Source organism: Odocoileus virginianus, chromosome 3 (genome assembly GCF_023699985.2).
Source record: "Odocoileus virginianus isolate 20LAN1187 ecotype Illinois chromosome 3, Ovbor_1.2, whole genome shotgun sequence".
In the NCBI taxonomy this organism is placed as follows: Eukaryota; Metazoa; Chordata; class Mammalia; order Artiodactyla; family Cervidae; genus Odocoileus; species Odocoileus virginianus.
This window is the reverse complement of record NC_069676.1, coordinates 1,633,155-1,657,167: the sequence shown is the minus strand read 5'-3', so window position 1 is coordinate 1,657,167 and position 24,013 is coordinate 1,633,155. Positions and strand designations below refer to the sequence as shown.

At 52.8% G+C, this 24,013-nt stretch overlaps 1 protein-coding gene across 1 annotated transcript in view; it reads right to left on the bottom strand.

Moving 5' to 3' along the window:
- The window catches only part of ADAMTS2 (ADAM metallopeptidase with thrombospondin type 1 motif 2), a 252,171-nt gene that overhangs the window by 89,243 nt on the left and 138,915 nt on the right, over nucleotides 1-24,013 (bottom strand). Inside the window, exon 4 of the mRNA XM_070460787.1 lies at nucleotides 8,838-9,040. Within this exon, the coding sequence (XP_070316888.1) occupies nucleotides 8,838-9,040 (203 nt within the window). The remainder of the gene's footprint in view (nucleotides 1-8,837; nucleotides 9,041-24,013) is intronic.

The following is a 24,013-nucleotide window of genomic DNA, read 5'->3' as shown; positions in this document are numbered from 1 at the left end:
CCTGGAGAACCCCCAAGGACAGAGGAGCCTGGCGGGCTGCAGTCCATGGGGTCACAAAGAGTCGGACACGACTGAGCGACTAAGCACAGCGTAAAGCATATGTAAACATGCTACTCTGATGATGGGTCTTCAGTCTTCTCCGAACGCATTCCCCCCTAGCCTCCCATTCAGCTGAGCCTGGAGAATAGCTGCTCTCCATGCCTGACAAGCTAGCTGGAGGTGCTGCGAACGTGGGGGAGTGCGTCCCCACGTGGCTCCTTGGGATGCCCGGCTCACATGGCCACAGCACTGAGTTTGCAAGGAGAGACTAGCTCAGGGGCTGGCAGCGTAATCCGCCCGACACCAGAGTCGGCTGCAGGTGTGTTCAGGAGGGCTGCCGGCCCCCCAGTCCGGGAGCACCAGACACAGCGGGGAACATGAGGAAGAGGGGTCAAACAGGATGCTTCCCAGCACAGAGGGGAGCCCAGGTGGAGGGAAGCGCCTTGTCCTCAGGGGTGGCCCTAGTGAGGTCAGAGGATGAGCCTCAGTTGAAAAAGAGCAGGAGCAGGATGGTAGTGGGGGAGGCCAGCAGTGGAGACACACGTCTCAGTAGGGACCACGGCGGGCCCGGCCGCGGTGTGGGGCGCGGGGCCTGGAGGAGCCAGCGTGGCTGGAGGGACTGCACATCTGCTCACACTCCCAGCTGCACCCGCATCGCCTCGTGGCGGTGGGATTGAGCCTCCTCCTCCCTGAAACACGTGGCCGAGGTTCTCCAAGAGCCTTCCCCAGTAGGCCCCAGCCCGTGTCTACCAGCAGTCTTGAGGCGATGCCTGTGAGAACTAAAAATCAGAGCAGGGGGCCCCAGAAGACAGCCTGGTCCCAGTGCTCAGAAGGCCCCCCTTCCCTCATCTGGGCAGACAGTCGGGAGGAGTGGTAGACTGGAGCTGAGCCTCCAGATGAACCAAGGACGGGGATGGGCAGTAAGAACAGGTCTCGAGGCGGGAAGCACAGGCTCGGGTTCCCAGGCTCAGGGGTGAGAGACCAGAGTCCATGCTGGGAAGGGCTCTGCACTTGGGCTTACTGCTCTGTGCTTATCATCTTGAAACTCATCATTTGACCTTTAAATTCGTGTTTTGTGAGATCTGCTCAGACAGAGAGGCCCTCAGATGTGGCCCCACCTCCCCAGGACAGGCTCCTGGCTGCCTGCTCCACACTCAGGGACTGCCGCAGGGGGTACACAGGTGCAGGGAGAACCAGGTGGACCCTGGTGCCTTGGGGCATCTCAGGGCAGGGCCTGGGTGGGGATGGAGGGCTCATGGGGAAGAGAGATGCCCTGTGTTCTTGCAGTTGTCAGGGGAGGGGCAGCTGCCAAGTCCCGGGGCACTACTGCATCACTGGCCAGGACCCAGGGCCCCGAGGGAGTGCTCTCTCCTGGACTCACACCTGGGGGCCTCTATTTCTTCTCCCAACCTACCTAAGTCCGGCTGAAGCTTTGTCTGAGCTTCTGCCCGGCCTGCAGTACCCTCTGGGCAAAAGCCACAAATACAAATCTTAATTTTGGTGATTCTTCATTCTAGTGAAATGTTCTAATATCTGCATTTACAACAGGCTCTGTACAATATAAAGATGAATGGCAAAATTCATTATTATAATGAAAAATCCTAATTTTTCTTCACTTAGAGTGATGATAAACAGAAAATTTAAAAATCTGGACAGGCTGAGAGACTGTGAGAGAAAGCAAAAGGCCCTAGTATTAATATATGTACCTTTTATGACACTTTTTCCTACTCTTTGAATAAGAGAACCATATTTTCAGTATGCACTTGGCCCAGGAAGTTTTGTACCCAGTAGACATTCTGGGTGTGGGGCTGTCACAGCTGAATATACAGCAAGAACACGTAGGTGGTCAGTGAGAGCCAGGGTCTGGGAGATGATGCTGCTGACAACAGGCCATGGAAGTCACTGTTGAGGGCAACCTGAACGAAATTCCAGAAGTCCAGCTTCTGGGGAGGGCACGAAATGCCAGAGACAGTCCCCAAGGGGAACCACCAGGGGGGAAAAGATCTCGGGACATGACTTCAAACAAGAATGTAAGCCACTGACAAGCCACCCCCAACCAAAATAAAGGCAAACAACAAAACTGGGGGAAATGTTTCCCACACACACATCAGAGAAAAAGTTAACCTATTTTAACAGTTCTTCAATTAACACAAAAGGAGCCAAAATCCTGGGAGAATAAAGAAAATGAAGAGACCAATCATACAAATATACATGATGGCTGTTTTAAAACATGTGTATATATTTTAAATGGAACCTCATCATCATCAAATATCTACAACTTACAACAAAAGTATATCCTTGTTGTAGCTATCAGATTGCCACAGCTAAAAAAGATCTGGTGGTGTGAACAGGTGAAGAGATGGGCATTTACTCAATGGAACGTGAATAGCTGAAACCATAACAGAACATTCTGACATATGTAGCTTTAAAATGCACATACCTGCTGACCAGGGATTACACTTTTAGAAACTTAGTTTAAGGAAATAGTGAAGGATAAGCACTCAGCTATAATATTCATTACAATTAGTGGCCGAACTGATATCTAAAAGGGAAATAAATCCTGCTACGTGAGTAATATAAATGATCGATCATACAAAAAATATGCTATATTCACAAGGAGCAATGTTATGCCATCATTAGAATGAGGTTCAGTTCAGTTCAGTTGCTCAGTCATGCCTGACTCTTTGTGACCCCATGGACTGCACCACAACAGGCTTCCCTGTCCATCACCAACTCCTGGAGTTTGCTCACTCATGTCCATCAAGTCAGTGATGCCATTCAACCATCTCATACTCTGTCACCCCCTTCTCCTCCCACCTTCAATCTTTCTCAGCATCAGTCTTTTCCAACGAGTCAGTTCTTCCCATCAGGTGGCCAAAGTATTGGAGTTTCAGCTTCAGCATCAGTCCTTCCAATGAATATCCTAAAGGATTAGGATGGACTGGTTTGATCTCCTTGCCGTCCAAGGGACTGTCAAGAGTCTTCTCCAGCACCACAGCTCAAAAGCATCAATTCTTTGGTGCTCAGCTTTCTTTATGGTCCAACTCTTACATCCATACATGACTACTGGAAAAACCATAGCTTTGACTAGACGGACCTTTGTTGGCAAAGTAACGTCTCTGTTTTTTAATATAATAAATGAGGTACTCATTTAATACAATAAAATGAGGTACCAATAAAATAAGGTACTAGGCAATAATTGGTAGGAGAAAACATTTACAACTTATAGGAATATATTCTAATTTTCCATCATAAATAGTATATCAGATATGTTAAACAGCATATTTTAATAAACAATGTTACTTTTCTAGATGTGAGGAGGAAAAGAAGGAAACTAGAATTCACAACAGGTGCTTGAATGGGTTGGTGGGAGGGTTCTGAACACCATGAGACCCTTTCTAAATCCAGGTGGCTCTCTTGAAGGACTCAGCAAATATTTCCAACCCTCCTCACACTCCAGAGATTCTGAGATTTAAAGAGGGATGGATTCATTCTCTTTTTCCTACCAATAAAAGAGTATAAAATGTCTTGCCCATTAATTTGGAAGGAAGTGACACCTTGCACAATTTCCTACTGCCCTTATAGTCACATTCAAGTCCCTCTACTGACCCTTCCCCCTCTTACCTGGGCCCCGGCTTCCCACACTGGCCCCACTTCACTTCTGACATAGAGCTGACGCCCAATAAACACGTGTTGATCATACTGTATGGACAGAGCTGTGTGGACTCCGATAGAAGAGGCTGCGCTGCAGTTACAGAGAATCTACCACATCTCAGCAGCTTAACAGGGTAAAGGCTGGGGTGCATTTTCCCGCACACATCAAGGCTTTATGCAGCTCCACTGTGTAGCTGTAGCTACTGGGATGTGTGGCTTCCAAGGTCCCTGTGGCAGACAGAGAGGGAAGAAGGGACAGAGCAGCTCTCGGCTGCCATAGCCAAGAGGCAACCTCTGTCATTTCCACACGGGCTGTCAGATAAAACTAGTCCCACAGCCCCAAGTGAGGTGCAAGGGAGGCTGGGAAACAGAAGGGAGGGAGCACGTGAACACTCGATGAACCTAGAATGTCTGCGTCACAGCAGGACCCGTGTCCCAGCCCAGGTTCAGCCACAAAGAGGCCCCAGAGGGAGTCCTGCAAGCGGAGTGACTGAGTGATGAGGGTCGCCACGCCGGCTCAGCGCTGCCGGGGCTGAGCCACGCCGGCCCCCGGCCCCGCTCAGCCTTGCTGCTCCTCGGAGCCCACAGTTCCCGGGTTCTTGCCACCAGACCCCCGCCAGACCCTCCTCCCAGAGCCTCTACGACCTTCCTCAGGGAACAGGCTGTCTGCCCGGGGCGAGCCCCAAGCCTGGGGGGCTGGGAACACACTGCCCTGGTCCCGGCCGTTCTCACTCTGGGCCAGCCTCCTGTCCCCCACAGCGCCGCTCTGGCTCCAAGCGCGGGGGAGCCTCCCGATGGGCTATGCACCTACAGAAGAGGGAGACCTTCCCTGGCCGGGCCTTGGAGGGCCCGCGGGGCTCTGGCTGAAGATTCCGGTGGGCCAGCACCTACAGGGTCTGAAGGCCCCCACTCCCACGGCTGCCCATGGCATTCCTGAGCGCCACGTGCTGGTCACGTTCAGAGGCAGGGCACAGCAGGCAGAAAGTGGAATGGTGCCTCCCAAGGACTGGAGAGAGGGGCACTGGGGAGTCATTGCTTAGCAGGTACAGAGGGGCAGTTCTGCAAGATGAAGCGAGCTCTGCAGATGGCTGGTAGTGCTGCCCGGCTGCACAATAAGGTGAGTACACTTAACGCAACGCAGAACCCAAGCAGGATCCCTCATCCCCCTCGACCACCCTGCACTCTTACAGTGGGAGCTCAGTGTGCAGGCTTAGACACCTCCCACTGCGGTGTCTCCCTGAGCCCGGAGAGGCCGCCAGGCCCTCTGCCTCTGCAGGACCGACCACTGGGCCTGGACAAGCACCACCTGCTGGATGCAAGCGGGGAAACAAGACTCGGCCCACTTACTGTCTCTCAGCTCCTCCGACTCATCTCCAATACTCCCTTTTCTGTTATATTAAAATTGTCTCAACAGTAGAATTTTTATACTTCTCGTGCTTTTCAAGAAACTAACCAAACCATCCTTTTACCCAAAATTGCGGTTCAGTTGAATCATGAGGGTGTAAATGAATAAACTGAAGTTAACTGGTGAAACCAAGACACAGTTCTAGACCTCCTCCTAGCAGTTCACGGGCACAAGGTATGTGTGGCAGAGGGGGCTTCCACCCCAGGGAAAAGGCAGATTTGCTCCACAAGCCTCAGGCAGACACTCCAACTTCAGGGTCCTTGTCAGACTTGTTTGTTTTTTTTTTCCATTTATTTTTATTAGTTGGAGGCTAATTACTTTACAACATTGCAGTGGTTTTTGTCATACATTGAAATGAATTAGCCATGGATTTACGTCAGACTTGTTAAGAATAATTCTAAACCTGCTATCACTAAACTATTAATAAATATTGTCACTGTCACAATACAAACCACATTTATTTAGAGACTGAAAAGCAGGTTCATCTTCATTTATTTAATTTAATCCTCATTGACAATTCAAGATAAAAATGACTGTCTATTTTAAAGATGAGAAAACCAAGGTTTAGAAGATTGAAGCCCATTCTCAGAGACATAGCTGGTAGTGGTAGGGCCAGGAGTAATCCAGATACAGAATAATCAGAAACATACATCTGGATTCTGCCCCTCATTCCTGGCACAAAATCCTGGTAATTTCCTGAATGATAGGGGTGAGAGGAGCACCTTATGCTATTTATAATGAGCCCCTTTCAACCTTACCTGAGCTCATGTTAATGAAGATATTCTTGGTGAGCCTTAGATTGTTCAGGATTCGGGCTGGTAGCCAGAGGAACCAGCTGTATGATTAGAGTTGGAACTTTCAGCCCCATCCCCAACTTTCAGGGAAGAGAGAAGAGCTGGAGATTGAGGTCAATCACCCATGGGTTTCCCTAGTAAGTAAAGAATCTTCCTGCAATGCAGGATTCCCAGGTTTGGTCTCTGGGTTGGGAAGAAAAGATGCCCTGAAGAAGAGAATGGCAACCCATTCAATATTCTTGCCTGGTAAATCCCATGGACAGAGAATGCTGGCGGGCTACAGCCCATGGGATCTCAAGAGTCGGACATGAGTTAGCGACTAAACTACCACCACCATCTATGGACAGTGATTCCCACCAATCACGCCTACAAAACAAAATCGCCATTAAATTCTAAACAATGGAGTTTGGAGTGCTTCCCGGCTGGTGAGCACATCAAGGTGCTGGGAGGGCAGTGCATCCAGATTGGCCATGGAAGCTCCACGCACCTCCCCCATGCGTTCCTCCACTTGGCTGCTCCTCAGTTTTCCTCAGCTGTGTGCTTTATAATAACCGGTGATAGTCAGTAAAGTGGTTCCCTGAGTTGGGAACTATTCTCGCAAATTACTGAACCTGAGGAGCTGGTGGTGGGTTGGTCAGAAGTACAGCTGACAGCATGTACTTCTGGGGCTTGAGATAAGCGTTTAAAGCAGGGCTGTCTTGTGAGACTGAACTCTTACCCTCTGGGGTCTACACTAATTCTGGTCGTAGGTGTCACGAGTGTTGACATGAGTAGAGGAAACGAGTGGTTTTCCTTTACCAGGATTCCGGACTCTAATTCCACCCCAGTGCTTTTGGCCACTGAGTTGGAGAGTGGTATAATGCTTGAGGAAAAGCATGTATTTTGAAGGCAGACAAGATTTTATATTCTACCAATTTTATAGAGTTAGTCTGAAGATTTCCAAAGATATGCATGATAAGTGACTAGTACAAGCCTGCCACACAGAATCACACATTAAGATCTCAATCTTTGGGGCTTTCCTGGCAGTCAAGCAGTTAAAACTCTCCCTTCCAATGCAGGAGGGTGGGCAGGTTCAATCTCTGGTCTGGGAACTAAGACCCCACAGGCCTCTCAGCCAAAAAACCAGAACATAAACAACAGAAGCAATATTGTAACAAATTCAATAAAGAGTTTTTTAAAAAGAGCTCAATGTTTGTAGCCATCATGGTATTATTATTATATTAAAGGTAATTTTCAAAAGTAACTGAGACTAAGTGTGACAACACGCTCCAAAATAAAACAATATCTGCGAATGTAACAGATGTCAGCCAGCTTCCAGATGAGGTGGCTGCATTCCGGAGTCAGTGACTTACTTAAGGAGAGGAAGAGAGGGAGGAGGGCAGGCAGGCAGGGGCCTCCTGGTCCAGTGACCAGCTCACTCATATCTTCCCTCTTGCTCCTGACCTATCTCTTCACTGGGGCTCTGGGAGCAGGCTCTTGCCCAAGGGCCAGCTGAGTTCCCAGGGGCTCACTATGGCCCAGGAAGCAGAGCAGAGCCGACAGGCTGGGGCACACAGCACTGCTGCTTTAGGACCCCCCCATCCCCTTGCAAGCCCAGGCTTCCTTCCACAGGCCCACTCCTCCCACAACACGCAGGCCCACTGCATCTCCCTCCAACCCCTCCTATCCTCCCAGCAGGGCTCAACGGAGGCACCAGGCAGTGAAGGGCAGGACCTGTGCACCACTCAGGGCAGGCAGGACTGCACTCTGCAAGGTCAGAGTTCTGCACCTTCTGGGGTGGGAGGGGCTGGAATGAGGGGAGGCCGATGGCTTGACCTGTCAGGAGAGCGATGGGGCAGGTGCGCTGGGATGCCAAAGGGGGCTTGGGTGGAACAGTCACTCAGCTAAGGAGCCCGGCCTCACCGGGAGACACGGACGCTCTCTTCGATCTTTATTTCTTCTGATTACCTCAAGGAGAAACCTCAGATGGGTGTTATTCTCTGTCCTCCTGACACATGCTAATCTCCTTTCTGCAGAGCAGAAAGCAGAACTGTCTAGCCAGGGCTGAAATTGTTGTTCAGTCACTCAGTCGTGTCCAACTCTTTGCGACCCCATGGACTGCGGCACGCCAGGCTCCCCTGACCTTTACCATCTCCCCGAGTCTTCTCAAACTCAGGTCCATTGAGTTGGTGATGCCATCCAACCATTTCATCGTCTGTCATCCCCTTATCACCTTGCATTTTAGTTTTAGGTTACCTTTACAATAAAGTGGGCTTCCCTGGTACCTCAGCTGGTAAAGAATCCACCTGCAGTGCAGGAGACCCTGGTGATTCCTGAGTCGGGAAGATCTGCTGGAGAAGTGATAGGCTCCCCACTCCAGTATTCTTGGGCTTCCCTGGTGGCCCAGCTGGTAAAGAATTTGCCTGCAATGTGGGAGACCTGGGTTGGATCCCTGGGCTGGGAAGATCCCCTGGAGAAGGGAACGGCTACCCACTCCTGGCCTGGAGAATTCCACGGACTATATAGTCCATGGTGTCGCAAAGAGTAGGACAGGACTGAGGGACTTTCAGTTTACCATAAAGTGAGGCTGCCTTTGTAAATAATTTTAAACTTTTAAAAAACCAGTTGATTTATAGGAAAACACATGGCCTACACAATGTGGGTATTATGAAAAATTAAGAAAACTAGTACACAGATGATGAGTGTCTAGAAAATGGCCTTAGCATGTAAATGGCTTTGCCAAGTCAGAATCCTCACCAACAATTGCAGATGAGAAGTCAGGCTAAACAAAGTTGATGGGAGGGTCACCTCTTCTCACCTGTAGACACAGAGCCTCCCTGTGACCATTTCACTCACACCCAGCTCCAGCAGGAAACTGTGGCAAGCAGAGGTGCCCTGGCCCACCTACGCCCCCAGCCTCCCAGCCCCACCCCAGAGCCCTCCCCCGCCACCCTACCCCGACTCACGATGTTCATGAGGGTGAGCAGGTACTTCTGCACATGCTCCTTCCCGTGGAACTGGACCACAGAGTCGTCCACCCCCAGCAGGACCTCGATGTTGTAGTCGTCGTCGGCAGCATGCCTGCGTACCCTCCGCCTGGAGCTGTTGACTCGCTCCTCCAGAACACCCAGAGCACGGCTGAGGCTGTCCAGACTGTCTGGGGAGACCCCTGGAAGGAGAGAGGACACAGCCTGTAGCAGCAGTCCAGGCTCAACAAGGTCACTGCAGGCGGACAAAACCCACTCAGATGCAGCTCGGCCCCTGCAAGATACCAGTGTGGCCATCATCACAGCCCTGTGACCCAGGGCATTTCTGTCCCCATTTCACAGCAGAGCAAACTGAGGTTCAGACAGCGCAGTTGTGATGGGCAAGTCAGCTCAGACCCAGTAGCATGGAAACCCACAGCTCGGCCATCCCAGAGGCTGGGCCCGGCACCCAGTGATGAACAGAAAAAACGGGAGCCTGGGTGGACAGAGCCAGCCCTTTTCACCCATTCACACATTCGCCCAGTGCCAAAGGGCTGGTCTCCCAGGTGTTACCAGCCCATTTATAACCAGGGAAATTGAGGCCCAGCCCAGGTGGCACATGTTTCACAGAGTCTTTCCAGACAGCTCCCCTCTGGGACTTTTGGCTCAGCCCCTGACTGAAGCAAAGTCCCTCATCTCTCAGCTAGGGCCGCCCACTCCCTCCTGGGCTGGGACCAGCCCATGGGCACCCTTCCCCTGCCCAGACCTGTGCCTGCCCCTGGTGCCAGGTGCTGAGGAGCCGAGAGGCTGCCTGACAGTCATGCAGAGCCCAGGATGAGCCCTCACGTGGCAACAACTCCACAGTCTGCAGGCCAGGGCTCACTCCAGCCCCCACAGACCAACACGTGGCTCAGCGCGGGGCAGCCCGTCCGGGGCCAGGGGCTGCATCCCATCAGGCCAGGGCCCCAGGATGTCACTGCATCTTCTGCAGACCTGCAGCACGCTTCCACTTCCTTCTACTTTCCCACTGGGCCTGGAGCCCCCCGTGAACCAGAGATGCTGCCCCCACCTCTCAGGGTTGCAGCTGAGTTGCCTGGGCTGACCTTCAGCATTGCTGGCAGCCACAGACCACACTGCCCAGTAAGAACCAGTGCCAACATCTCTGGAAGCCCCTCACATCCCTGCACGGATCTCTGTGTCCGCTCCAGGCCCCTGACCCCGAGGTCTTCCCCTCCTCGGCATTCCTGGTGAGGGGAGAAGCAGGTGCCCTGGGAAGGACCTAGGACATCAGGTTATCATGACATCGCCAAAGAGTCTTCCAGAACAGTTCTTCTCACTTGTGCCCCAGGCTCTTGTTTACTGCCTCCTCTGGAGGTACAGCAAGGCAGCCTGTCGCCAAGGTCCTGCCCAGCCAGCGGGCCCTCTGCATATGTGTCCTTATCCAGTGCTGACAACAGGCCTCTTGGGTGGGCATTACTGACTCCATTTTACAGACAGGAAGGCTGACAGAGCCCCCCCAACCAGGCAGACACTCTGTTCCTTACACCTGCTGTCTGTTAGCTTTGGGGCACAAACCTGCCCCCTGGTCGCAGACAGACCAAGAAGGAAAGGCGGAGGCGAAGGAGCAGGGGACGGCGGAGGGCTCCACAGAGAGATGAATGAGGTCGGGTTGGGCTGGGCGTCTGTCGCACCCCTGTGTACACAGCCCTGCAGTCCCCCGTGTGCCCTCAATGTGCACAGGCACACACACACACACACACACGGCAGGCGCTGCCCAGGGCCGCTCCAGGGCCGGCGCCCGTGCAGAGCTCATCCTTCTGCTGGGCTGTCTGGAGATGATTCAGGGCCATCCTTGCCGCTCCCAGGGGAGACATCGGCTACTTAAACCTGACGGTGGGTGAGGAATCGCTGCTCTATTTTTACACATTTATTTCTTTGCATTTTCAACAAGCAGGGACAGTTCACCTTCAGAACCACCTTGGGAAGCAGAAAGATGATAATTTTCATTAAAAAAGAACTCTTCCTGGGGAAGAGGCTGGAAGACACCCTCTGCCCCTCTCAAGCCGGGGTTCACTGACAGGCGGTCCCTGGGCAAAACCAGACCGCGGGGGTCCTGTTAGGGCTGTGTGTTTTTTTAAATACTGCATATGGTCAACAGTATTTCACATTTCGAGAGTTCTTGTTAAAAATCTAGACTAGCCAGCTTGGCTAAGAAATTAGGAAACGGTGTAGAGGGGATGGGGGGTTTCACGCTGAGCTGTGGAGTAATGGCCATGCCTGGGTCCCCAGGCCTCCTGGCCTGCTCCCTCACTGCCCACCTAACCTCTGAAGGCCTCAGTGTGGGCCCAGACCCTGAACCGTGAAGCCACTGTGCAGGGACTTTGCCGGACATTCTCTCAGGAGGGCTCCGGGCTACCATCAGGCCAGGCTGGCTGGGGTACATCTTGTAGTTGCTTCTGTTGAGCAAACTCTGTTTTAACTAAACTGTATGTTACAAGTCCATAAAGACAGCAATGTTTCCTAAGAATGCACTAGAAACATTAATATCACCACAGGCATAATTATTGTTATCATTATTATCTCAGTCATGATAATTGTGGAGGGTGACTTGGACATTATGTCCTAGAACCACCCCCAAGACCCAGCCCCTGTGGAGATGTGCTTGAATCCAAAGGAAATGGCAGATGAAGGGAGGAAAACAGGGACCCCCAAGCAATTCAAAGGTGGCAGCCCCACCCTGCAGTCCCCGGGAGCCCCAGTCCTGCTCAGCCCTAGCAGGGCACAGGGAGCCGCCCCCAGACCCAGGGCCACGTGAGCGCTGATGGGATCCGGCAGCCAGGCTGACACTCCACCTTCTCATTCTTGGTCGTCTCCCGCCTTCCCTACAGCGGGCCCAACCCTAAAGGCTAGGCCACGCGGAAATCCCAGCCGTGCCCCGGTGCCCGGGTCCTAGCAGGCCTGCCCCTCAGGTTGAGAGTCCCGCTCAGGTCCTCAGTGGGCTGTTCTTGATTACTTGCAACCACGCCCAGCCTCAGGGCCTGTCCGCCTGCACAGGGCTGCCTGTCCAGTCTACAGGCCTCAGCTCCTCTCGGTCCCCCTCCCGCCTCCCCCTGCAGCTCCTGCATGCTCGTAAGTGGCCAAGCCTCAGTGACCCAGAGCTTACCCAGCCCTGTGCCTGGCCCCTCATTTTCGGCCAGGCCTGAACACTGAGCAGTCAGCACTGCCCATCTCCTAAAGAGGATGGAGGGCAATCTGTCACCTCTGCGCACAGCCTCCCACACGGGGAGAAGTCACCAGTCCTGCTGGGGGGCTGATCCATGGTGGACGGGAGCAGACTGGACCCCAGCAGGCCGAGGCTCCCCTGCGTGGGGGTCTGTGGCAGGACCCTGACTTTTCAATGGGCAACCACGGGCTTTTAGTCTCTGGCATTCCCCGTGCTGGGGGCACCCTTCTAGTTAGCTCACGTCTCGGGCAAACGATGATACAACAGGAAGCCTCCAAGAGCTGTCCCTCATTTGAGCATCTCCACAGGCGGGCAGACAAAATTCCTCAAAGAATCAATAACAGTCTGTCCGACAGGACAGAGTAAGGGGAAGCAGAACTGCATCCAGGAAACCCTGAAGTGCCTGCCCTCCCGGGGAACACGCAGGTCACAGCAGCCAAGCTCACCCACAGTGCCTGGATCACAGGACCCTGCCCGGCTCCTGCTGCCCGTGCAGCCTGGTATGGTGGGGCGTGTGCACAGCCTGTCAGAGTGACAAACCTCCACTGCGGTCCAGCCATCCAATCCCCAGCAAGTAGGAGGCTCCTCACCATCCTCATTACTGTCTCATTTTAGCATCAAGCAGCCTCAGGAAGATAGAGTGGTGCAGACAAGTCGCACCACAGAGGAGGGGCTGGGATCCAGCCCAGGCCACAGCATCCGAAGTTGTTGATGAGCCCCGGAGTGGCCTGTGTATCTCACCAGCGGCAAGAGATGGTGCAGGGAAACCGAAATTGGGAGAAACAAGCAAGCGTGTTTAGTCCAGAGAAGAGCAATCCCAGGGACCTGAGTCTATAAACGCCATGCAGCAGGTGCTGGCTGTCCCTGTGGAAATCCCATGCCCAGGCCTTCGCTGCACTGGTCTCTCCTGGGATGCCCTTTCTGCTGCTGCTGCTCCTGCCCAAATTGAGCCTTCCTCTCAGGTCCAGCAGGAGCCTCCCCAAAGGTCCACTGGGAACAGAACTCACAGGCCGCTGCCTCCCGCACTGGACGTGGTCCCCATCTGCCTCCCCCAAGGACACGCCCACAGCAGGAGGAGGGGCAGGAGCCTTGAGAAGCCGCTGCCCAGTGATGGGGAAGACCGCCGTCCCTTCTCCAGGAAACGATCTTCCTCTCATGCCTCACTGGGCCTACTCCCTCTCATCCTCCAGCTGTCAGATGAAATGTCCCCTCCTCAGGGGGACTTGCCTTGTTTCATCCTAAATTAAAACAGGCTCTCTCTTCCCCCAGTGTCTCCTTGACAGCATCCTGTTTTCCTCCTTCATGGAATGTACCACTATTTGCAGCTTGAATCTCACTTATGAATTTGCTTGGGCATTACCTGTCCACTCCACTTGAAGGAGGGCCCCTCGGAAGACAGGGGTCAAGGGTCTTGTATGCCTTGGTACCCCACAGATGCATACAGGTACCCAGGTACCACACAGCAGGGCTATGAGGGGCAGGAGCCACCACAGAGATACAGTGGGAGGAAGCGCAGAGCCAGCAGTGGGGAGAGGTGCCTCTGGGAGTTGGGCAGAAGGAGGGCAGGCACAGCGGGGCCAGGAAGCCCAGGCTTGGGATGGGGGAGCAGGCAGCAAGAGCAAAAGTAAGGCGACCAGCAAAGGAGCATGCGCTGGCACAAGATCCTGCTGTAAATTACTTACACAAGGTGTAACAAAACAAAATTACCCAGAAGCTAAAACAAACGGGGCCAAGAGAGAGGTACCATGTATTGCCAACAAAACAGACCAGGCATAATGATATCTATGAGATAAAATATAATCTGACATTAAAGGTACAAACTGATCAACAGTTCTTTGAAAAGATATAAAAGATATGAAATTTGATTCACCTAACAGAGCTTCAACCTGATACAGGAGAAATAGGCAAAGCCACAGTTCTATGTGCATTTTAATATATTTACTCCAGAAAACAACAGATGAATTAGGTAAAACATTAGGCAGGATTTGAATTACTGTGCGTCCTCAGTCATATTTGGCTCTTTGTGACTCCATCAACTGTAGCCCGCCAGGCTATCCATGGGATTTTCCTGGCAAGAATACTGAAGTGGGTTGCCATGCCCTCCTCTAGGGGATCTTCCCAACCCAGGAGTCAAACTTGCATCTCTTGTTTCCTGTATAGCAAGCAGATTCTTTACCACTAATCCAACAGGGAAGCCCTGAATTACTGTAGAAGATCTGAATTACTAAAACAACCTAATGTTTAGGCCCAACAACCAGACAATGTGTCCTGTTCAAGCACAAGTTCCAAATTTCACTTACATTAGGACAAAAGGGAAACTCAAAAATCATGCCCACAGCTGCTACCACAGAGAAAAATCAAAGAAAACAAGAAGGAAGGTCCTCAAACCCTAAACACCAGGAATTAAAAACATGGTTCTAGTAAGCCTAGACTAAATAGAGAACATACATTCTAATTGCTAGCTCAAGTAGAAAACTTGAAGAAAGCTTAGAAAAAATGAAAAAAAAAAAAAGCAGTCAAAGAAAAGCTCAGAAGGTTTTATAGAAGAGTTTTACCAAACCTACAAGAAATAGTTAATTATCATCCTCCATAGAATCAGTATGCAAACATCAATACCTTTCTTGTACATAACAGAAATCAGCTAGGAAACAGAATGGGAAAAGAGGCTTATCAACTATAAGAATAAACCCCACAAAATATCTAGGTATAAACAAAAATAAGGAATGTAGAAAGATCACACAAAGAGTAATATAATATAGTCAAAACTGTCCCCAAAAGCACAAGGCAACCTCAGTAATTGGAGACACAATGACACTATCCTGGACTGCAAGCTGATTCTCTCCCAAATTAATCTATAAATTTAATACAATCTCCATTTAAAAAAAAAAAAAACTTAAAATCTAACAATATAGTTCCAAAGTTCAACTGGAAGACTACATATGGGAGATTAGCCGGAAAAAGTATTAGAAAGGAATAATAACAAGGAGATATTTACCTTTCAAAATTTCAGAACACATTACAAAATAACGTTAATTAGATCATAGTTGTATAAGTGTTATGAAAGACAGATCATGGAACTGAATACAAAGCCTAAACATAAATCTAAGCATAGAAGGAACCTTAGGTAAAAATGGTACATTAAACACATACATCCAATTTTGCCCCTCCTTGGAACCCCATTATAACTTTAGTAAAGGGATGATTTTTTTTGTTCTTAAATCACAAGCAAACAAGGACAGGGGGAGCAGGAGAGGAAAAAAATAACAGAACTGTTGTAGGCTGGAAAGCAGATGGCCACATGGCAATGGACTTAGTATATCTGAGAAGCTGGCCAGACGCTTCCAGTTTGCACTGCAGAATCCTCCAAAGGCACCAAGTACCTCTGGAAGTGGGATGATGAGTGGACTGAAATAAAGACTAGTTGACGGCTAATGCCAAGTCCCTTTCTCACACCCTGCATCCTAGTAACAGCCCAGTAACTAACACTGCATTGGTCTGGAAGCTCATTGTCTCTCAAGAAGATCTCTGGGCTGCAGGCACCAGGTGTAGTTGAGAGCATAGGTACCATGCTAAAAATGAGGATGAAACAAATGCTGAGACACCAGCCTACTTCCACAATCCACTCCCAGCATGCTGGTAGTCAAGCCTTTATCCCTCAGGCAGGAAGCTGGAAGGAGGCTTCTCTAGGGAATATGACCAAAGGCCAAAAGGCAATATTGCTGTCGATGGCTCCCCTCCTTCCTGCATCAAGCTCCCAGTCACCTCTTTTCTTGCCCAGGCTTACACACGAGCAGCCAGCCAAGGATCTCCAGCTCTCCAGGGTAAGCCCAGACTCCACAGACGGAGGGCAAGAAAAAGCACAGCAATGAAAACAAGGAGAACGGAGGAAGCAGAGACTCCCTAGGAAGGTGGGGAAACCTATTATTAGTGACCCCCGAGAGCTAGAAGGAAATTCTGCCTCCACTGAGCAAGAGCAAAACGAGAACAATCAACAGGATTCTTTGGAATTGAGAACTTCTCAGCAGAAACAAATTCAGTGAAACAACTATGAAGACAAAGTTGAGAATCTCCCAGAGAGTAAAGCAGTAAGACCAAAAGGCTTGAGCCATCAGGAAAAAAAAGATAAGAAAATTGGAGGACCCGATCAAAGATGTATCATCCATATACTAGAAGCTCCATAAAGAAAGGGGAAAACAGAGAGGAAATAACTAATGAAATTATTCAGGAAAATTCCTACAACTAAAAGGTGCTCCCAGACTGAAAGGGCCCAGCTAGCACCCAACACGGTAGATGAAAACACCCCAGCACCATGGCGCATCATCATGAAATTTCAGAACACCAGTAAGGTTCTACAGACTTTCACAGAGAATAGGAGAGGGTCAAGAGGAAGCAGTTACAGAAGAAATCAAAAGAACCGGAAACAGAATAGCTTTAGACTTCCCCAAACCAGCAGTAGCTCAGTTGGTAAAGAATCCGCCTGCAATGCAGGAGACTGGTTCTATTCCTGGGTCAGAAACATGCGCTGGAGAAGGGATAGGCTACCCACTCCAGTATTCTGGCCTGGAGAATTCCATGGACTGTAGGGTCCACGGGGTCGAAAAGTGTCGGACACAACTGAGGGACTTTCACTTTCACTTTCAAACAAGCATTAGATGCAGGAAAACAAATGGAGAAGGTAACTGGCCCACAGATGACCTGCCCTGCGCAGGCGGTGCCCAGGACCCTGGGCCTGGCCCGCCACCCATGCAGGAGTCTGCACTGGTTGCAGGAGAGCTGGGCTGGCCTCTGACCCGGGTCCGTAAGTGCCATTCTCCCCTTCTTCACACATGGCAGTTTCTGCTCTGCAGGGACGTAGTAGAGCTTTGAGCTTCAGGGGGTCCTGAACGCTGGGGCAGAAAAACTGATTGGTTCTCATCCACACAGGGACCTCCAGCCACGTGCTTGTCCAACAGAGGCCAGGGGTGTGAAAGCTGCTCGTGAGCAACAGGCAGCCCCGGGGGAACCCGGAGGCGTAGCAGAGTTCACACGAGCGTTCACAGCCTGCCTAATGAAGGGACCATAAGAAAGCACTGAGCGGACCTTCCTTCTAGCACGTTTATGACTTCGTTTTCGTCATCCCAGGTCACCAATTGAACTGGAACTGGTTTCTGCTTAGGTGCGAAGCCACGATTTGATTTTTTTCCTCCTTTATCTAAACAGTTGTCCCAATATCATTTAAAAAAAAAAACCAAAAACATATATCTCCACAACCAGCTTTCTCTCCTTTCCCCTTGCAATGAGCAACCATTCTAAGATAATCAAAGGGCATCATTTCGTTTGTGTGTATTTTTGCAAAATCAATGCTGTTCTTTGACTGTGTTTGTTTTTAATTGACAAATGGTGCTGCGTTGTGTCTCATCTTGTTTCTTTCTGCACTCACCACTTTAAGATCTGTCTGTCTATGTGAATGTCAAACTTCAAGCCTGTGTGGAGTGCAGCTGCCAGATTTGCCCCTCTCGTCCACTGATGACACCCAGGTTTCTGCCAACTCCCCCCAGCCTACCCAAGCAAGGTTGTCATGGACAGCTTTCAGTTTCCTCCTGAGAGACCTGTGTGACTGTGACCATCTGTGTGCCTAGTCCAGGGGAGGGGAAAAGAGCCCCCAGGGCAAGGGGCAGTTCAAGGAGGGGACTGGGATGTCCTAAGGACACCCTACGTGTTTACGATGTAGACTCAAGAGTGAAACTACTGAGTTAAAGGCTCTTATAATCATCGAGTAAGGATTGCCAGATTTCCAGGATGTCCACACCTGTTCCACTTCTACCACCTGCCAGATCATCCAGTTTTGAATTGCTGCCCTGTCATCTACTAATTTTATTTACTGCTTTATTATTTGATCAGCTATTTTAAAAATATATATATGTATAAATGACTATCAAAGGTGATTAATATTACAACAAAAGGAAAGTGCACAGCCGACCATGCAAGGAGGCTCCTGGAGGAGATGAGCAGAGCAGCCTGGGTCATGGTTGGTCTGGCTTCCGTTTCTCTGGGAAGTGACAAGGCCCTTTCTGGGGAACTCGCAAACAAGGTCACAAGTGAGTCTTGAGAAACACAGGCCTCTCCGTGGACTGAGGTGCTGACCAGGTGCTGGACATGCTCCAGAATTCCAGCCCGGCTCTCCTTCTGCAACCAGCGCAGGCCCCTGCGGGGGCATCGGGCCAGGCCCAGACTCCGGGGCACCAGCAGCCTGCCGCACACTGGTGCCAGCAGCCAGGAGAGGTCACCTGGGGGAGAGTCATCCTCTCCGCCTGTTAACGACTGCAAGACAAGCCCTCTGTGCCTGCAAATTCCCCTAAAGACGATCATTAAGATAAAATATGTTTACATAGAGGCATAATTAGGACACAGCAAAAGCCCTGTTTGGAAGCCGGCAGGCTCTCTGGAGGCTCTGCGAACAGAAAGAGGCTCAGCCCCACAGGGGCCATCAGCACGGAGCCCCACTGGTGAGCGTTATTAAAAGCAGCTCATTAGGGTTATTTCATCCGAGCCCTTTGTAACTTTATTAACCAAGTCAGAATTCATTTTTGCAACTCTGGCAGACACAGCCCGACCAGTGTCACTTTTATGACTCGAGGTGGAGGGGAGGAGGGGTGGGGCAGCTGGGGTTCATCCACCAGGGCCACATCTGTAACGGCGGCCCCGAGTCTGGGACAAGAGCTGGGAGATACATGAGTGCCTGGAGTCCAGAACTGCCTACCCGTCTAGCACTTTTATGGGGGTGGGGTGGGAGCTCATGAGAATGGGGATGGGGAAGGCCCTGCCCCTGGAGCCTGCCCTCCCAGAGCCGGGGTAATGTGGTCTTCGCGGTAGACTTGAGCCACCCGGCCTCCCAGCACCCCCGCCCCGCTGGAGGTGAACAGAGCCACCCAGAGCTGTGCTGCGTGGCAACCCGGCCTTTCCCCGGGAGCTGCTCCCTGGTTTTTCTTTGGTGACCCACCACGCCCTCCCAGCCCCCGAGGGCAGTCAAAGCTCTGGGAGCGGCCACCTGGCCCAGGCAGGCCAATGAACCCCGTGCCAAGCATTCGTTAGGGTCTCTGGGAAGACATGTCCTCCTGTCTCTCTGCTGGGGGTGCCGAGGTGGACAAAGTGGGCCAGCGGCTGCTGGGGACCACCTCCTTCCAGGAGAAGCAGAGCTGGGAGAAGAAGGGAACAGGTGACGCCCTTTGGGTCCTAATTTCAGCCGTACCTGAAGCTGATATACCCCTGGATTCTCCAGCTCTTTGAGTCGATTCATTTGGATTTCTGTCTTGAAACCACAGGAGTCCCAACATGTCCGACCCAACACACACACACACACACACACACACACACACTGGCCTAAGCTAGACACCATCTTCTGGTTTCATAACCAGAGCAGCATCGAGCTGTTGGCATCACATGGCGCTGCCCTGCTGTGCCTCCTATTTATAGAGAGACCCCAGGGTAGCTGGGTAGAGGAAGTCCACTGTGGATTTAAGGTACGTGGCCGAGAGAAAGGGCCGGGCTTGGGCTCAGACCCCCCACAGACACTTGGAAGGATCTCAGTCCTTGGAAGTAAGGGTGCCTGCATAAGTGTCGAGGCCACTGCGAGACGAGACCCAAACCCGTGGGCCGCCCAGGGTGGCGGGGAGCTCCTCGCAGCAGGACCTGGGGTCTGCTCTGTGGCCCCCACAGGGAAGCCCCAACACCCGGGGCCTGCTCTGCACCCCCATCCGGCTGAACGGCCTCGGCTCCTGTGCACCCGCTTGCTCCCCGGGCACCGTGCTCCAGGTGGCTTCTGAAGCCCACCCAGGCCCAGGAACACAGCGGCTTCTTCGGGAAGCAGGCCCCTGGGGCCCAGGGGCTGACGGCCCTGCCCCGGGGAGGGCCTGCACATGGTCAAGGCAGGCGGGTCCCTAAAGCCAGCCTCAGCCCCCAGGGCACCAAACAGCTTCTCCGCTGCGGTCAGCTGAGGGGAGGGAAGCTGGCCCTGAGTTACCGCCACACTGCAGCTCCCCAGCACTCAGCAGCCAGATGGCGGGATACAATGGAGAGGCTGGCAGATCGCTTAATGAAAATATTTACTGTGAACTTCAGAACAAAACACAGACACCCACAGGTCCCAGCAGAAGGGAGGATTCCCTGGAATTTCGCTCTGAATGTAGAGGAAGTGAGAGGCTGGCAAGTGGGGTGCTGATGGCCAACGTCAAGGGACCACGGTCCTCGTAGTCTCCACCCTGGCACAGCCTGTCCAAGAGTGTTGCTAACAGGGAAACCCCGGTTGACAGCTCCATATGCGTTCCAGACCCTAGAGTTGGACATCCAGCTCTGCAGAAGGCCCTCAGGCATCCACACGCAGAATTCCAGGACCGAATGCCTCCTCCCCCACCATCCCACCCCTTCAGGTGCACTGCCCACCAGGGGCTATGGCACCTGCAGCCACCAGGCCCCCACTAGGAACAGGGCCTGCTTTTCCCCGCCCACAGAGTCAGCTCCATCCTCATCCAAAGGGTCTCTGAATTTGCCACCACCCCCATCCCTCTGAGATTGCCCTAGCTCATGCTAGGAACCAGCCATTCAATCTTTGGAGTCTCCAAATCCAACTTCAAGGCATTTCTCTCCAGCTGCCAACCTGTTTCTCTTCTTGGGCCTTTCATCTTTTCAGATATAGAGCCCCGTGTCTTGCAGGGTGGGGGGGCCACTGCAGGGTGGTGGCCCCAGTGCCCTGAGAGGGGCCTGGTGCCAACAGATGCTGCGGGCGCAGGAGGCGGCACAGCCCTGCTCCAGGCCCTCTCAAGCCAGGCCATGATGGTTGATGCAGGAACTCCCAGCCACCTGTCCAAGCCCCCACCCTCAAGGCTGGGGGATGAGCCTCCTGGCTGCACCCGGAGCCCGGCACACAGAGGGTGAGGACAAAGGGCTCCTCCTCACTGATGCTGGGACTCAGGATGGCAGTGCAGGAAGGACCACATCCTAGCACCAAGCCAGCTTCCTAGGATGGAGAAGATAATTCTCCAGATAGCCCCATCAGCAGCATGACGGGGAAATGACGATGAAGGTGACACGGGGGCTTTATGGACATCTATGTTCACTCTTCACAGCAGCACCACGGAGCAGGGCTTGACTCCCTCCTGTGCGGATAGGGGGACAAGCCCAGGGAAGTCATGCTCCAGCCACCGCCTCATGGAGCAAAGGGAGCAGGTAAGGTGTCTGACTCAGGATCCAGCCCACTGCACCTGAGCCCTGGACAGCGCCCCTCAGAGCCAGCTGCACTGGGGCTGGTAGACAAGAGGCAACTGAAAGGGCTGGGGGGCCCTCGCCAAGCTGGAGACCCCGTCCCAGAGCAACACACACCGTGACCCTGTTCAAAGACCCACACTCCACCTCACCACATCCACTCAAAGGCCTGAGGTGTGGGACTCCAACAAGGACCCAGACAGGCAGGATGGCATTCCCGTGCAAGCAAAATGTAGCCTTCGTGGCTCGGCACCCCTTCCCATCTCATTCTTTGTACGGTTGTTCTGCTCTGAACTGGAGCTTTCAGATGCTCTCGATCAGAGTGTGTGCTGGACGGCAGCAGGGAGGCAGCGAGGGCCAATATTCAGGGCCGTCACGCTCAGTGGCGCCCTGCACAGCTCTGGGGGAAGGGGCGCCCTTCCAGTGGAGGGACTCCACCCGTAAGTGCATGCTGGAGGGGAGCACAGGCACTGCGGGGACTGATGCTTTAAACCCTTCCAGGAGGACTTCCCTGCTGGTCCAGTGATTAAGAACGCACCTGCCAGTGCCGGGGACATGGGTTCAATCCCTGCTCCAGGAAGATACCACATGTCGCGGGGCAACTAAGCCCGTGTGCCACAGCTACTGAGCCCCATTCTGGAGCCCACGGGTCACAACCACTGAGACCCACTCACCACAGCGCCTGTGCTCAGCAACAAGAGAAGCCGTAGCAATGAGGTCTTTGCACACGGCAACTAGAGAGTAACTCACACTCAGAGAAGAGCCTGCACACAGCAATGGAGACCCAGCACGGCCAAAAATAAAGAAATTTAAAAATTTAAAAAAACACCTTTCTGGGGGCTTTCCTGGCAGTCCAGCAGTTAAGACTCTTCACTTCTATTCCAGGGGGCACAGGTTTGATCTCTGCTCAGGGAACTAAGATCCCACATGCTGCACGACCCAAAAAACCAAAACCAACCAAACAAAAACGTCCCATGGACTGAGCAGGAAAACAGACAGAAAGATTCTGAAGATCCCAGGCTGGGCGAGGCTGGGGGAGCAGGGACTTCTGACTGGATGCTGCCTGATGTTCCTCATGTCCGCCCCGTCCTGCAGGAGCGGGCACCGTGGGTCAGCCCAGAAAAGTGCTCCACACAGAGCTCATGTGCATCCTCTCTTGAACACTGCTGACCCAGGGATAGGGAGCCCTGAGCCCCCAGCTTCCCAGCAAGTCCCAGAGACACATCAGCCCTCCCCCCTAGGCAGGCTCGGCCTTCCTTTCTGGACTTTTTCCATCCACCACCAGCAAGAGACCCAGCTGTGCCATGGATAAATCCCAGGGTGCAGACTGAGAGGCCCCCAGTTCAGCGCACTGTGGACCCCCGCAAACCAGAAATGGTTTGCCTGCAGAAACTGGCTTTCCCCCTGCTGCCTTCCTGTGTGAGTTCAGTGGGTTCAGAAGCCTGCAGGGCTGGGGGGAACACTGATTAGTATGGATGGCCCGACAAGTCCCCCTCCCTTGGTGCTCCTTGCCTCGAAAGGCCACGTCCTGCGGTCACCAAGGGATGCCCTGGAGACCTGGGGCTGCTGCGCTTCCACCGCGGCCAGGAATGGACACGCCCTGGGCTCCCCACACAGCACCGAGCCTCCTGACAGACGATAGTGTTGACGGGGCTTAATTTGATCAGCCTCATCTGAAGAAGGGAGGAAATGAGAAATCAGAGCAAGTGCTGAGCGCTGTAAATTCAATCTGTGACACAGCCTCACAGGGGCCTTTCCTAACAGACTGGGGTGCGGAGGCGGAGGCTGCACTCCAGGCCTGCGTCCCAGGCCCACCGAGAGCTGCCCTTCCTGCAGGGAGGATGGCGTGAGGCCAACTCACCAAGGCCCTGGCTGCCCTGGCCACCCCAAGGGTTCCCAGGACAGGCCAGTGGCTTGGCGGGAGGAGACTGCAAGAATCATCACAAACTTGATCATGTTTGGGGTTTCCTTTCCTGGTTTAAAAGCAGATGTGACCCCACCAGGGTCTGTGCAAATCGGGCCCTGAACCACAGCGCCCCGGCCTAGCCCCAGCGGGCACCCCACCAGCCTGGCACACAGACACCACACGGGCCGCTGGCACCTGCTTCTCCCATCTCCTGCAGTGCCAAGCTCAGGGAAGGCCAAATACGACCCTGCCCCAGCCCACCTGCCAGTCTCCGTTTGCTGGCTTCTCCCACCCTTGAAGCTCGCACACACTGCTCCCTGGGGCAGAAACACCCCGAGCGCCAGACCTAGCTGCCACTGTCTGCCTGGCAAATCCTGCTCCTCCTTGAAGGTCCAGCCCCAACTTCCTCCTGTTCGGGAAGTTTCTGACTGGCTGCCCTTCCCCGTGCCATCCCCCCGGCTCCCCAGATCTGTGTTTTCATTCCTTCCCTGGTTCCTTCACGCCTCCAGTGTTTCAGTCCCAGGGATCTGCCAGACCCCTTTCATCTGAAGAATCATCCCATGACAGCCCTCTGGGGCTACATCACCTTCACAGACTTGCTGACTGCTCTCACTTGCTCCTTGACACACATTGGCATGTGTGCACACAAGCTCACACGCACAATCACGTGCTTACCACCCATTCACACACGCACACATTCACACATTCTCATATGCAACACACACACTCTGTGCGGAATTCCTGGAAGATTGGGCCCCCTTGGACCTCTCACAGGGCTTGGCAAAAGCAAATCAAGAAGCCGGGGGCCAA